The sequence below is a fragment of the Podarcis vaucheri genome (assembly GCF_965113315.1).
Source record: "Podarcis vaucheri genome assembly, chromosome: 4".
NCBI lineage: Eukaryota > Metazoa > Chordata > Lepidosauria > Squamata > Lacertidae > Podarcis > Podarcis vaucheri.
Genome location: NC_138762.1, coordinates 3,378,139 through 3,393,078, shown reverse-complemented (window position 1 = coordinate 3,393,078; position 14,940 = coordinate 3,378,139). Strand labels below are relative to the sequence as shown.

Genomic DNA, 14,940 nt, shown 5'->3' with positions numbered 1-14,940 from the left:
ACCCCCAGCAGGTCAGGCTTCTCCATCTGTCGCAGTTTTGGCTCTGGCACAGAGGAAGCCGGTCTCTGGGTCTCCCACAACTGTCTCTGGGTCTTGCTTTCCTAGCTAGACAGCCCCCCCCATTAGCCTGGGTTGCCCCCCCCCCCTTGCTGCAGTTCTTGCAACCCAGCTCCTTCTTTGGAGATGCTGAGGAGGACACTCAAGTGGCCAGAGAAGGCCCTTGTCTTGCCAAGAAACTTGTCTGTGGGAATCGTGCATCCATAATGCTATGGAAAGGGTGAATGTCTTCTAGAATTCTCTGGTGTCACCAGAAGACAAAGCTGTTTTTTTCAGTCAGGTCTGTTCTCAACTGCAGAGGATGAGTAGCCTTGGGAGACTCTTGGGGAGATGGAAGTGATGAAAGGACTGAATCCACGAGGGAGAGCTACTTGCTGTGAGATGGGGGAACCTTCGGGCAAAGGCCACCAGAGAAGGGATGCCGTTGGCTGCTAGTTTCTGTTCCTCCCCACTTTCCCAAAGGGTGTAACATCGCAGGTCCTGTGGGTGGAAAGAGTGTCTAGGAGTCAGGGGCCAATCTGGGCCAAAGCGGCCCCCACTGCCCCCACCACAGAGTCCCTGGGGTTGCTGAATGCACTCCTTTTAAGTTTTCATTTACCCCAAAAATATGCACGCTTAATTAGTGTTTGTAGTTTAACTTTCCCCCACGTGGGGTCTGTTGAAATGCTCAGAAGAAATCTGATTGGTTCTTATAAACACTCTGTAAAAGTTCTTTTGTGAATAAAACGACCTGGGCCGAGGGGTAGACAGAGAGAGACACAGACAGAGATTATTATATGCACCCTTCCCAGAGTCTTGCTGGTTCAAGCCTCTGTGTGTATTCTTATTAATCAGAGTTCAATGCTTCCTTTACTTTGGGAACGCCTCACTTCCCCGGGCGAAATCCCCTGGCCTTTCATTGGTAGGGCTGCCACCACGCCGGTAGCGTTTACCTCAGTGCTGCGCAGGGACTGACTGAGCGGGCGGCGAGATGCTTTCAGCCTCGGACACTTGGTGGGTCCTGAAATGGCCGTGCAGGCCAAATTCATGATCCTGGCGAGCTGGATGAGGACTCCTGGCCTACACTGACTGGCAGCAGCTCCCCAGAGTTTCAGGCAGGGATTTCGTCCAGCCCTTGCAGGAGATGTCAGGGGTTGATCCTGGGACATTCTGCATGCCAAGCAGATGCTCTAGGGCTCCCCATATTTCACTAGCCTTTCAATGTTATGCTATTAGCAACCGTGGAGATTCCACCTGCCTCTTTCGAAAGGAGAACAGTCACCTGATCAATTTAATTAATTAATTAATTAATTATAATAATTTATTTATACCCCACCAATCGGGCTGGGTTTCCCCAGCCACTCTTGGCGGCTTCCAACAAAATATTAAAATACAATAGTCCATCAAACATTAAAAGCTTCCCTAAATATAATAATAACAACAACCATCCATTTTCAGTCCATTGAATTAGCAATTAAGCATTTCTGGACAAGGGAATGGCATACTTTTGTATATTAGTATAAAAAGCATGCACAGGCAAGTATTACTCATTTATGATGAGAATAGGATTTATTTATTTTGAACTTCGCATGGTTCCTCCTTGGCAGCCAGTGCAATGGTTTCAGCAGGGCTAGAACTCAGGACCCGCTGCCTTGAGGGACATCTAAGAGCAGTTGGGCAGGGAAAGGTCTCCCTTGGGAGGTGGGGGACTCTCCTTCCTTGGAGGTTTCTGAGCAGAGATCGGACGGCCATCTGCCATGGATGCTTTAGCTGAGATTCCTGCCTTGCTGGGGGTTGGACTAGATGACCCTGGGATCCCCTCCTATCTCTCCACTCCTGAATTCTAGGAGGAGCTTCCTTGCCTCCTGCAAAGCCCTTTTCCCTGCAAGCTCTTCCTCTGGTTTCTGGCCAAGGGAGGGAGATGCTCAGAGTCCAGCCAAGAGCCTCACCCCCCAAAGGGATGTCTGGGCATTGGCGGAGCCAAATAACAAATAATAAGAATATGAGGTTCTGCCAAGCGAGAGAAGGCTGGGCTGGAGGGACTCGGCTTGGCAAGGGTTAAAGGGAACTGAGCTGCCTTCCTAGAGAGGACAGGAAGCAAGGGGGGGCCAGGTCCTCCAGAGCCAAGGCCCCTCCCTCCCCAGTCCTTTCCTGCTAGGAAGGGGGGGTGTTGCTTTGTGTCTCTGCTGCAAGGGCTGCCTCGCTCTCCCCTCCTGGGATCTGGTGAGTCTCCTCTCTCTCTGGGATCTGGTGGGGGTCCCAGGGCTGCAGCAGGGGAGGGGGCCTGGGGGGCCTGATCTGCTCATGCGGGGGGGGGGGACCCCAAGTCAGGGGGGAGGAGAGGGTCCTGCCAGGGAGGGGCCAGGTCTGCCACGCTCTCCCTCCTGCAGATCAGAGGATCCCAAACTCATTTGACCCTCCGCCCCCCCCTTTCAGAAAAGATCTCCCTTCTTCAAACAAAGGAGTCCCTGGGACTTTAACTCTGTGTGAATTCGCTCAGCCTCATTGCACAACCGAGGGAACATCTGCAAATGGTTTTCCAAAGCTGGACGAGGAGGTGGACTAGCCCCCCCCCCCAAAAAAAAGGGTGGGAGAGGAAGGCCAGGAATAAAGAGAGGGATCCCAGTTTCCCAGAGTCTGGCTGCTGCATTGGGGACCAGTTTCCCAGTGTCTCCCCCAGGGCAGCTCCCCACGGAGGCCACTGCAGCAATCCCCTCGCACCCAGAGCAGGGCATCCCAGGACCACATCCTCTCTCTCCCAAAGGGATTGTTGCTGGAAAACCAGCCGGAAATGGGCGCTGCTCCTCACTGAGCCTCCAGGGACCTTGGCATCAATGGCTCTCTGTGTGTTAAGCTATCTAACAGAATAATCATAATAAATTACCCGCCTAAATTTCAAGGGAGATTTCTTTGGCCTCATCCACTTGGCCCTCAGGAGGTTGACCTGGTGCATACCTGGCCCTCAGAGCAAAGAAAAAGGGACCCCACCCCAGGAGTCTGTCTGGAGAGCGGCAGAGAGACCAAGTGCAAGAAAAGGAGACAGAAGCAGGGGAGTGGGGGTGGGGGGAGAACAACTCCTGAGGACCCCCGGGTGAGGACCCCCACTAGAGCCAAGTATCCATTTTACAAAAGATACAAATGACTCCCTTGTCTGTCAGTTCTGACTTCATGCATTGACTGGCAGGCAGGAGCAACAAGGCTGATTCATCTCCCAGAAATCCCTTCAGTTGCCTCCACATTTTGCATTGCTAGAAGGCTAGAGACATACCGTATTTTTCACCCTATAGGACGCACCGTCCCATAAGACGCACCTAGTTTTTTTGGGGGGAAATAAAGGGAAAAAATTATTTCCCCCCCAGGCGCGGGGCGGGGGCAGCCCGAGCTTCCCCCGACCCCAGCCCCCAAACAGGCAGCTCTCTGCAAGCCGTGGGAGCCCAGCGGTGGTTCCCACTGCTTGAGGAGAGATCCGCGAAGCCTGGACGCGCTGAGATCAGCGCGCGCAGGTTTCGGGATGCCGGCAACTCTCCCGAAGCAGCGGGAACATTCCCGCTGCTTGGGGAGAGATCCGCGAAGCCTGGACACGCTGAGGTCAGCGTGCGCAGGCTTCGGGATGCCGGCAACTCTCCCCAAGCAGCGGGAACGTTCCCGCTGCTTGGGGAGAGATCCGCGAAGCCTGGACGCGCTGAGGTCAGCGTGCGCAGGCTTCGGGATGCCGGCAACTCTCCCCAAGCAGCGGGAGCGTTCCCGCTGCTTGAGGAGAGATCCGCGAAGCCTGGACGCGCTGAGATCAGCGCGCGCAGGCTTCGGGATGCCGGCAACTCTCCCCAAGCAGCGGGAGCGTTCCCGCTGCTTGGGGAGAGGTCCGCGAAGCCTGGACGCGCTGAGGTCAGCGTGCGCAGGTTTTGGGATGCCGGCAACTCTCCCCAAGCAGCGGGAACGTTCCCGCTGCTTGAGGAGAGATCCGCGAAGCCTGGACGCGCTGAGATCAGCGCGCGTAGGCTTCGGGATGCCGGCAACTCTCCCCAAGCAGCGGGAACGTTCCCGCTGCTTGGGAAGAGATCCGCGAAGCCTGGAAGCGCTGAGGTCAGCGCGCGCAGGCTTCGGGATGCCGGCAACTCTCCCCAAGCAGCGGGAACGTTCCCGCTGCTTGCTGAGAGATCCGCGAAGCCTGGAGAGTGAGAGGGGTTGGTGCGCACTGACCCCTCTCGCTCTCCAGGCTTCAGCGAAAGCCTGCATTCACCCCATAAGACGCACCCACATTTCCCCTTCATTTTTGGAGGGGAAAAAGTGCGTCTTATAGGGCGAAAAATACGGTATTTCTTCTCTTTTTACTCCTCTTTACTCCCCAAAAGATAGCTAATGGTCTGGGCTGTGGTGCAATCCTACCCTGGTTCCCAGCAAGACTCATCCATGCTTGCTCAGGGAACCTTTTTCTTCTCCTGATATTGTACAAATTCTGTAACAGAACAATGTATTTGCTTTGTAGGATTTGCAAGAGCTTTTCATTAAGACGGACAGAACTTGGCAGAAGACCAAAAGGTTCCTTCCGATCTCTCACAGGCTTCCTGAGAGCACAGATGGATGAGCAAGACTCAGCTGGCCCTGAAACAGGAAGAGGGCATGACATCCAAACTGGGAGCAGTGGGGGGTTCTGGGAAAATTTTGTGCAGAAGATCCTGGGTGAGGAGGACACCCTCCGCTCAAAGATGCAGAGCCAGCAGGTGAGGCAGTTCTGCTTCCAGGAGGCCAAAGGACCCCGAGAGGTTTGCAGCCGACTCTACCACCTTGACCGTCAGTGGCTGAAGCCAGAAAGGCACACGAAAGCTGAGATGCTGGACCTGGTGATCTTGGAGCAGTTCCTGGCTGTCCTTCCACCGGAGATGGAGAGCTGGGTGAGGGAATGCGGAGCAGAGACCAGTTCCCAGGCAGTGGCCCTGGCCGAAGGTTTCCTCCTGAGTCAGGCAGAGGAGAAAAAGCAGGTGAGAGAGACTTTCCTCTGCATACTCCCAAGGGGCTCCAAACAGGATTGAGAACATCCCATAACGCTCTACTGTTGGCCCATCTGTTTTTTGGGAAGGCATCCATGGAATGAGATGTAATACCTTGAATGTTTTTGTCTTTGTCATTCTTTTACTAATATTTCTCCCCATTCTCTGTTTTGAATCCTTGTTTCTTTCTCAGGGAAAGGATCTCTTTGCAGAAATGGACCTGGATTCCTGTGAGGCAGAGAGGCCTCCGTTGGACACCAGAGAGAGGCCAATGGGTAAGGAGGAAGGTGGTGTTTCTCTGTTTGGTCTCATTCTGTTGGTTTTCCAACTCATCTGAGGGTTCTTTGTCACGGCTAAAAATTGGCAGCTGTTTCTTTAATGCTTAAAAAGCTGGGTCAGCATGAGTCAGCGGCCTGCACCGGGTTGTATATATAGAGTGAGAAATGTTAGTTTGGTTTGGGTTGGTTGGTTGGTGAAAGCTGGTAGTGTTGGTGTGTGTGAGAGATTTTGACCAGCTTCAGCCCATCTGAAGCTGATACAGGCTTTTCTTATCTTGAGCCCAAGCAGAGTAGTCCACACAGCAGAAGGATAAGCAGTATGTGCCACATTCTCAACTTTATTTCCACTCTATGCTGAGAGAATACAAACATGCATCTTGCCTCTGTGAGAGCAGAGAAGCAACCTGTCTCTCTAACAAAGAAACCGAGAGAACAGTGAAAAACAGCAAACCAGTGTATGTCACATCCGGTCTCCCATTCCTGTGGGAATCCAACAGTAACTTGGAGTGTGGAATGCAAAACAATGTCTTGTGACATACATTCGCTGCTCAGTGAGGAAGCAGAAACCAACAGTGTGTACAGTTGGTCAGTCGCTTTTGTGTACAGTTGGTCAGTCGCTTTTGCAGAAAGGCTTTTAAGAATAAAAGCAGAAAGTACTCTGCAAGGATACTCTTCTTGTGGACTCTTTTATGCCAACAAGGGTCCGAGGACCAGGCTGAGGCAACAAAGGGAGGTCAGAACATTTTTTTTTTTTACACAGACTGACAGGTTATGGGTACAGTGTTTCTGAGCTTGTGCAGAGTGCAAAACGACTGACAGCATCTGAGCAGGGAGCTGGTGAGTCCTGGTGGTGTATGGAGCCAGTTGGTGGCAAGCTGTAACTGTCTGCAGTGACGCTGGGGCAGCTAGGATCTGAGGATCAGGAAAGCACTCAGCGTCGGCTACTGGAACAGTTTGAACTCCTAGAGGACCACAGTAGGCGACTCACAGAGCAGCTACACCAGTACTCTGCAAGGATACTCTTCTCATGGACTCTTTTATGCCAACAGAACCTTTTTTTTTTTTTATACAAACACTGATATTCTTTTCATCTTCTTTTGCGGGGAGACAGTTGGGAACAAGGCTCCAGAGGAGGGGAGATGGGTTTTTGCACATCTAACATATGAAATGGGCACAAACATCCAAATGCTTTCAGCAGGTAAGGCTTTCTCAAAGGCCCATCTGTAGTTAGAGATGCCCTCTTTCCCCTGTGAGAGAAGCAGGCACTCCTGGCGTCCTGTTTACATTTTTTCTCTTGCAGGTGACAGAATGATGCCAGCAAAACCTCCTGATCCGCCTTTTCATGGGGGCAGAAGGGAAGCAGCGGCTGTGGAACCAGATCAGGTCAGGGGAAGCTATCTTGTGGGGACAGAGGCCGAGGAATGGAGCAATATCATGGACTGGTTGGGCACAGAGGAATGGTGGGAGGAAGCAGCTGGGGAACCAGGAAGGGAAGATGCCTCAGAGCCCAAGAAGTTGAGGTGGAAGAAGGATGAGTTATCAGAGGGAGAAGTCTGGGAAGAGGAGATGTCAGAAGCTAAAGGGGTAACAGGGCTTAGTGAGCTGGGAGACTCTGTGGCAGAATGCAGTGCAGAATCAGAGGCAGAAAAGGAGGAGGCAAGAGGGAGAGGAAAGTCAAGAGGCAGAGGTGAGTCAGGAGAAGGAGGAACCATTGGTGGCTCCCTCTCCTTCTGCCAGAAGCCACCCTCCCTGATTTTCTCTCAGAGCCAGGAGACCCCCTGCGTTGCAGGAATCTCTGCTAGATTATGCAAACTGACAGACCCTCTGGGAATGAGCTGCTGTTCTCATGAGGCCCGAAACTCAGCCAAGTCTGTGAATATCGTGTTCTTGCTAAGAAAGTGTAAACTCCAGTTGTGTACTGTGTGATTTCCTACCCATAGAACTCTGACACCAGCCTTCTGAATTTCGCCAGTAGGATTCATCTGTAGTTGCAGTTTTCATGGAATCCTAGAGTTGAAAGGGACCCCAAGGGTCATCAAGTCCAACCCCCTGCGTTGCTAGATCATCCAAGACAGATGACCATCCAAAATAGGCTTATCTTATTTCTAGACTGATCACTGAATGCAAAAATCGGTTTCTAAGAAGTGGACAAATGAGAACAAATAGTGGCATGGATTCACCTAACCAGCGCCATCCGCTGGAAAATGGAGCCTGCCCCCCATTCCTCCCCTCCCCCTCTCCATGCCCCCATGAACCCCTTGAATTTGGCTCTAGGGCATTGGGAGGGAACCTTCCCAGAACAACTCACGAGGAGAGGAGAAAGTGGATCCCTTCCATCGGTGAAACTGGAATGCTTGTGTAGGCAGAATGACTTGGAAAACACAAGGTGGAGTTCCACCTATTTGCATAAAGACGGATACCCATAATTAAAAGGCAGAATAAAATAAGCATCCATAAATAAAATGTGCAGCAAAGCAATCCTATTGAAACAACACTGCTATTAACAGGAAGGAACCAACAGAACATTGTGTAGCAGATCATATTTCTGCTGTCTCAGAGGAGGACATTTCCCTTTTTCTTTCAGGGCCCAGTGTGCTTTGAAGATGTGGCCATTCGCTTCACGGACGAGGAGTGGGCGTACCTGGATTCTATCCAGAGAGCTCTGCATAAGGACGTCATGGAGGAGACTCATGGGATCGTGGCCTCTCTTGGTAAGGCTCCCTGTGGAATCATCATATCAGCCTGGAAATTCAAAACATACCTCTATGGAACCAAGCTCATATATTTTCACAGAGCTCAACAGCGTCCCCTATAACACCTGGGAACCTAACACCCCCACAATAAACAGTAACTTACAGTTTTTTCTTTGAACAATCTTCCTCAAATTATTCCTTTTTCTACCACGATCAGGCTGGTCTGAACTGCCCAGGCCATCTTCAATGTCAGCTTCAGAATTGTTAGGAAAGATAAGTTGTGAGCTTTAGAGCTTACAGGGTTAACAGCCCAGAGTGTCCTGCATCTGGGGAGGAGCTTTCTCAACATCCAGGAAAGCTGTTTCTTCGTTCTTTCTGACTTTCGTTTTCTGCTGAGACATGGAAGACGCAACGTCTGCATCTTCCGATGGTTTATCTTGCTGTACATACAATAAAGCTTTGTAATTTAGAGGAACAGCAGTGTATTGGACTCTGAGTTCTGCAAGCTCACACACACAAGCAGCACTCGCTGTGCTGCTCTGCTACAAGTCCAGGAAATGTGGAGCTTCAGGTTTTCTGTTTTTGTTTTTGCTCCTGTCAGTCTTGTGTTGACCAAAGAAATGACTGACAATGGAGATGGAAGGGATGCTATGGTTGGGCCAAACAAAATTCATCCCAGAGAGCTGTGGAAACGTACCGGACACCACATACGTAGCTTCAGGTTTTCTGGTTTTGTATTTGCTCCTGTCAGTCTTGGGTTGATCAAAAACATTAGGAAGAACTTCCTGACAGTAAGAGCTGTTCGACAGTGGAATTTGCTGCCAAGGAGTGTGGTGGAGTCTCCTTCTTTGGAGGTCTTTAAGCAGAGGCTTGACAACCATATGTCAGGAGGTGATGGTGTTTCCTGCTTGGCAGGGGGTTGGACTCGATGGCCCTTGTGGTCTCTTCCAACTCTATGATTCTATGAAAGAAATGACTGACAATGGAGATGGAGGGGATGCCATGGTTGGGCCAAACAAAATTCATCCCAGAGAAGAGCTAGACTTATTGAATCTCAGGTAGTAGTAGCAGTGATGATGATGATGATGATGATGAAGATGGTTTACAAACTTAATCTTTTCCAGAACAGGACTGCTCTTAAATCAATGTAACCCTCTAGTAATAATAATATTTTTTATTTATACCCTGCCCATTTGGCTGGGTTGCCCAAGCCACTCTGGGCGGCTTCCAACACATATATAAACATGAAACATAAATAATAGTCTGATCCCATATAAGTAGAACATTAACTTTAAAGTGAACTTCTCCTAGTGGCCAAAATTGTGGAAACCTTTTGTGAAAAGTGTATTTCTGAGGTTTGATGGCTCATAACACCACTTTTGTGTGGAGTAATACCATAAAATTATATATCAATGAAGGATAATCTAATGAAGAATGTAATGAAAGAACTTTTATGAAGGAGTATTTATTAGAACAGCAGTCCTAACCATTGGCAACCTTTAGCTTTAATTACGGCCTTACAATGCCTTCCCATGATATGAACCAAGTTTTTAGTACTGCAGCTGTAATAAAGTGAAACCAAGATTAAATTATTGCCTCTGTTAATTGGACTTTATTGCTGGGTTGCTTCTGACTAACAAGTTTCTTTAGTCGGCTCCATAGATTTCTGATTGGGTTAAAGTTTGGGCTATTCCCAGGCCATTCCGGCAGTGAAATATCTTTATATTGAAAGCACCTTTTGCACACAGCAGCAACATGACATGGAGCGGAATCCTGTTGAAGTATAAAATAGAATATATATATATGTGTGTGTGTGTGTGTGTAATGTTTCCAAGGGGTTGCTCGAGAGCAAGCAGGCAAATATCTCCCTGCTTAGCTGTGAAGCCTTGCTTTTGCTGCCAAAATAAACCTTACCTGTTCAGAGTGCCACTCTCCGTGGCTGACTCAGTCGTTGGCAGAATCCGTGAGTGGGCGGTTCCTAAACTTTCCCCAGCAAAGCAGCTTCTTGACTCCCAGTCTGCGCCTCCCCTCTCTGCGCAGATGCTTTCTGCGCAAGGAGGGTGTGGGTAACAGAGGACCCCTCTCCTCCCCGCTTTGCCCAGGCAAGTTAGAATCATAGAATAGAATCATAGAATCATAGAGTTGGAAGAGACCACAAGGGCCATCGAGTCCAACCCCCTGCCAAGCAGGAAACACCATCAGAGCACTCCTGACATATGGTTGTCAAGCCTCTGCTTAAAGACCTCCAAAGAAGGAGACTCCACCACACTCCTTGGCAGCAAATTCCACTGTCGAACAGCTCTTACTGTCAGGAAGTTCTTCCTAATGTTTAGGTGGAATCTTCTTTCTTGTAGTTTGGATCCATTGCTCCGTGTCCGCTTCTCTGGAGCAGCAGAAAAAAACCTTTCTCCCTCCTCTATGTGACATCCTTTTATATATTTGAACATGGCTATCATATCACCCCTTAACCTCCTCTTCTCCAGGCTAAACATGCCCAGCTCCCTTAACCGTTCATCATAAGGCATCGTTTCCAGGCCTTTGACCATTTTGGTTGCCCTCCTCTGGACACGTTCCAGTTTGTCAGTGTCCTCCTTGAATTGTGGTGCCCAAAACTAGATAAGTACTCCAGGTGTGGTCTGACCAGAGCAGAATACAGTGGCACTATTACTTCCCTTCATCTAGATGCTATACTCCAGTGTTTCCCAACCACTGTTCCGCGGCACACTAGTGTGCCGCGAGATGTTGCCTGGTGTGCCGCGGGAAAAATTAAAAAATTTGAAAGTTTTTTTTTAAAGTGAAATTTTCGATTAGGGCGCCGTCACTAGATGACCCCTGGGGTTCCCTCCCTCCCTCCCGCTCTGCGCCTCCCTCCTCCTCCTCCGGGGAGGCCCTTCCTGGCTCTCGGCCAAGGCTTGGCGGCTACCACTCACTCACTCGCTCGCCCACCCGTCCCTCCATCCCTGCACCCGGCCTCTCCCCCTCTGTCCCCGGCGCGGGGGCTGCCGGGATCCGTAGACCCCTCGCCCTTGGGCTCCGCGCCCGCGCGGGGTGCGCAAACTACGTTTCCCAGCGTGGCCTGGCGGGCCGGGCGTTTTGTTTGAAGCACTCTTCTCCCGGCCATGGAATGAGCGCAGCGGCGGCGGCCGGGCGGGCAGGGGCTCTTCCGCGCAGACCCCGCGCAGCCTGCCTGCGCCCCCGCGGAGATCAGGCGGCAGGATGGAGCCCGGGGATCCCCGCGGAGGCGGAGCGGCGGAGGCTGCCCCCCAGGTAGGGCTGCGTCGGGGGTGTGTGTTATTTTTGCAATGCTGCATCCGCGCCGGAGGGGACGCATCGGACCGCGGGGAGACCCCTTGGTGGGCGTGCAAGGCAATGCATGCGTGCAGGCGTTGCATGGAGTGCAGTGCAATGCAATGGCAACGCGGCGCCCTGCATGCATGCATGCAACTTCCACCGGCGCTCCGGACTTGGCAGGTGAGGGGGGTCCCCAGTGGGCGGCAGAGAGAGCCGGGAGGGCGAAGGGGAGCCGGGGGGAGCAGCGCTGCTCCCCGAGCCGAGCCCGGGGGGAAACTTCGGCGTCGTTGCGCCGGGTGTTGGAAGCGGAGGCTGGCGGGGGCCCCTCACCTGCAAAACCTGGTCGCCTCTCATATATTTCGTGCATTGCATTCATCGCCCGCTTTCTCCTCCAAGGAGCTCCCAGGGGCGCGCGTGGTTCTCCCCGTGTTATCCTCGCAACAACAGCCCTGCAAGGTGGGTCAGGCGAGTGGCCCAAGGGAGCACCCAGGGATTGTCCTGGCCAGGTGGGGTGATTTGAACCCTGCTCTCTGCCTGGTCTTCGTCCTCATTTAGCCCCCACATGTGCATGACTGTGCATGACTGAGGTTTTCCCCCCTCGTCTTGGCTATGGTGTGAGTCTGTGCTGTTAATTAATGGGGTTCTGCCTTCGGAGAAGATGAGCCAGCCCTCAAGGAGGTGATTATGTAATTTGCTAGCAATTCATGTCCCTCCCGGCGTGACGCTGCGCGCTGACGTCACGGGGCTGTAATGGTGGTGTGCCTCGAGATTTTTTTCATGAAACAAGTGTGCCTTTGCCCCAAAAAGGTTGGGAAACACTGCTATACTCCTATTGATGCAGCCCAGAATTGCATTGGCTTTTTTAGCTGCCGCGTCACACTGTTGGCTCATGTCAAGTTTGTGGTCAACCAAGACTCCTAGATCCTTTTCACATGTACTGCTCTCAAGCCAGGTGTCCCCCATCTTGTATTTGTGCCTCTCATTTTTTTTGCCCAAGTGCAATACTTTACATTTCTCCCTGTTAAAATTCATCTTGTTTGTTTTTGCCCAGTTCTCTAATCTGTCAAGGTCGTTTTGAAGTGTGATCCTATCCTCTGGGGTGTTAGCCACCCCTCCCAATTTGGTGTCATCTGCAAATTTGATCAGGATGCCCTTGAGTCCATCATCCAAGTCGTTGATAAAGATGTTGAATAAGACCGGGCCCAAGACAGAACCCTGTGGCACCCCACTAGTCACTCTTCTCCAGGATGAAGAGGAACCATTGATGAGCACCCTTTGGATTCGGTCAGTCAGCCAGTTACAAATCCACTGAGTGGTAGCATAGTCAAGACCGCATTTTACCAGCTTCTTTACAAGAATATCATGGGGCACCTTGTCAAATGCCTTGCTGAAATCAAGGTAGGCTACATCCACTACGTTCCCTTCATCTACCAGGCTTGTAATTCTGTCAAAAAACGAGATCAGGTTAGTCTGACATGACCTATTTTTCAGAAATCCATGCTGACTATTGGTGATCACAGCATTCCTTTCTAGGTGCTCACAGACTGTTTGCTTAATGATCTGCTCCAGAATCTTCCCTGCTATTGATGTCAGACTGACTGGGCGGTAATTATTTGGGTCCTCTCTTTCCCCCTTTTTGAAAATAGGGACAACATTTGCCCTCCTCCAGTCTGCCGGGACTTCGCCTGTTCTCCAGGAATTCTCAAAGATGACTGCCAGTGGTTCTGAGATCACATCTGCCAGTTCTTTTAATATTCTTGGATGCAGTTCATCTGGCCCTGGAGACTTGAATACATCTAAACTAGCCAAATATTCTTGTACTATCTCCTTAGTTATTCTGGGCTGTATTTCCTTTGCTGAATCATTTGCTCCAAATTCTTCAGGTCGGGCATTGTTTTCTTTATCGGAGAAGACTGAGGCAAAGAAGGCATTGAGGAGTTCAGCCCTTTCTGTGTCCCCTGTTTGCATTTCACCATCTTCTCCTCTGAGTGACCCCACTGTTTCTTTGTTCTTCCTTTTGCTACTAACATACCCATAAAAGCCTTTTTTGTTGCTTTTAACCTCTCTAGCAAGCCTGAGTTCATTCTGTGCTTTAGCTTTTCTGACTTTGTGTCTACACGTGCTGGCTATTTGTTTGAATTCCTCTTTGGTGGTTTCCCCCCTTTTCCATTTTTTGTACACATCCTTTTTTAATCTTAACTCAGTTAAAAGTTCTTTAGATAGCCACCCTGGCTTTTTTAGGCACCTTCCATGTTTCCGTCTCATTGGTATTGCCTGACGTTGTGCTTTTACTATCTCCCTCTTAACAAATTCCCAGCCATCATGAACTCCCTTTCCTTTTAGTATTGTTGTCCATGGGATCTCACCCAGCACTTCCCTAAGTTTTATGAAGTCGGCTTTCTTAAAGTCAAGAAATTGAGTCCTAGTATGCTTGGCTGCTCCTTTCCGCTGTATAGTAAACTTCAGAAGAGCATGATCACTTGCGCCTAATGATCCATCCACTTCTACCCCACTAACCAGATCATCAACATTGGTTAGGACCAGATCTAAAATGGCTGTTCCTCTTGTTGCTTCTCCCACTTTCTGGACAATGAAGTTGTCTGCAAGGCCAGTGAGGAATCTGTTTGACCTTATGCTCTTGGCTGAGTTTGATGTCCAACAAATATCCGGGTAATTGAATTCCCCCATTACTACTATCTCCCTTCCTTTTGCATGCTTGGCCATCTGTTCCAGGAAGGCATCATCTTCGCAAGTTGTCCTGGCACTGTCTTGCCTCTTCCGACTCCTGCAGCGCCACTCCACTTGAGGCATCTTTATTCTCCTCCCTTGAAGAGGAGCTGCTTCCCACGATCCCTGGAGGCTCTCTGTAATCCATTCGGCTTTTCCTCTCTCCCTCCTGAACCGAGGGCAGTTCCCTGACAATGTGCTTCAGCATCTGGGAAAAGATCACCTGAGGAACGCTTCAGTTTGCGCGCAAGTCTTTCATTTATGCATTTTAGGGCATTTACATCCCCATTAATGATGTAAATTTTGCCCACACTTTTTGCTGCCATACAACCCCAGATCAACACAATATCTGAGTGTTTCATGGTCGGTGTAATGCAAGTGGATGTAAATCTTATCTGATTCTTCTCCTCGTGTATGTTATGCCATCACTACCAAGCAAGGAGATTTGGGTCTCATTGCTCCAAATAACACTGTTCCATTGTTCTGCTGTCCAGTTAACATGGGTTTAATCTTTTCAACCTTTGCTTGTGAGATGAAAATGGCTTATTCCTTAGAATTATAACATTTTGACCAGTCCTTGCACTCAACTTCACATTAAATTGCGCCATGTCATCTTGTATACACCCAGATGATTTTCTTCTGTCATGTAGGGACAGTCTCTCCACTCGTCCATCGTCACTTGCCTTTGTGCACCTTTCCCTGCCTTTACCGGTCTAATTTTATAGTGACTGAGTCTCCTGATACCTCTTCAAAAATATATAATGGCCAGCTCTGGTTAAGTTTTTCCTAATCTTTCATCAGTTTCTTCATAACTGTAGCATTGTTCATTAAACAGTCCAATTTTACATCGCTTTCTGGATGACCAGTCAACTCTTTGTGCCATTTCTATAATTTTATTATGTTTTACAAGAACACAAAAAAACCAAC

General features: G+C 49.9%; 1 protein-coding gene across 5 annotated transcripts in view; it reads left to right on the top strand.

The window, feature by feature from the left end:
• Window positions 1–14,940, top strand: part of LOC309530300 (uncharacterized protein) — a 670,922-nt gene that overhangs the window by 587,267 nt on the left and 68,715 nt on the right. For 4 of the 5 annotated variants that reach the window (XM_082219087.1, XM_082219086.1, XM_082219085.1 and 1 more), the window contains exon 4: window positions 6,603–6,685. In XM_082219087.1, coding sequence (XP_082075213.1) covers window positions 6,603–6,685 — 83 coding nt within the window. Of the gene's footprint in view, window positions 1–4,534; window positions 5,016–5,217; window positions 5,300–6,602; window positions 6,686–14,940 lie in introns of those variants that run through there. The other variant, XM_082219089.1, reaches the window with a different exon arrangement.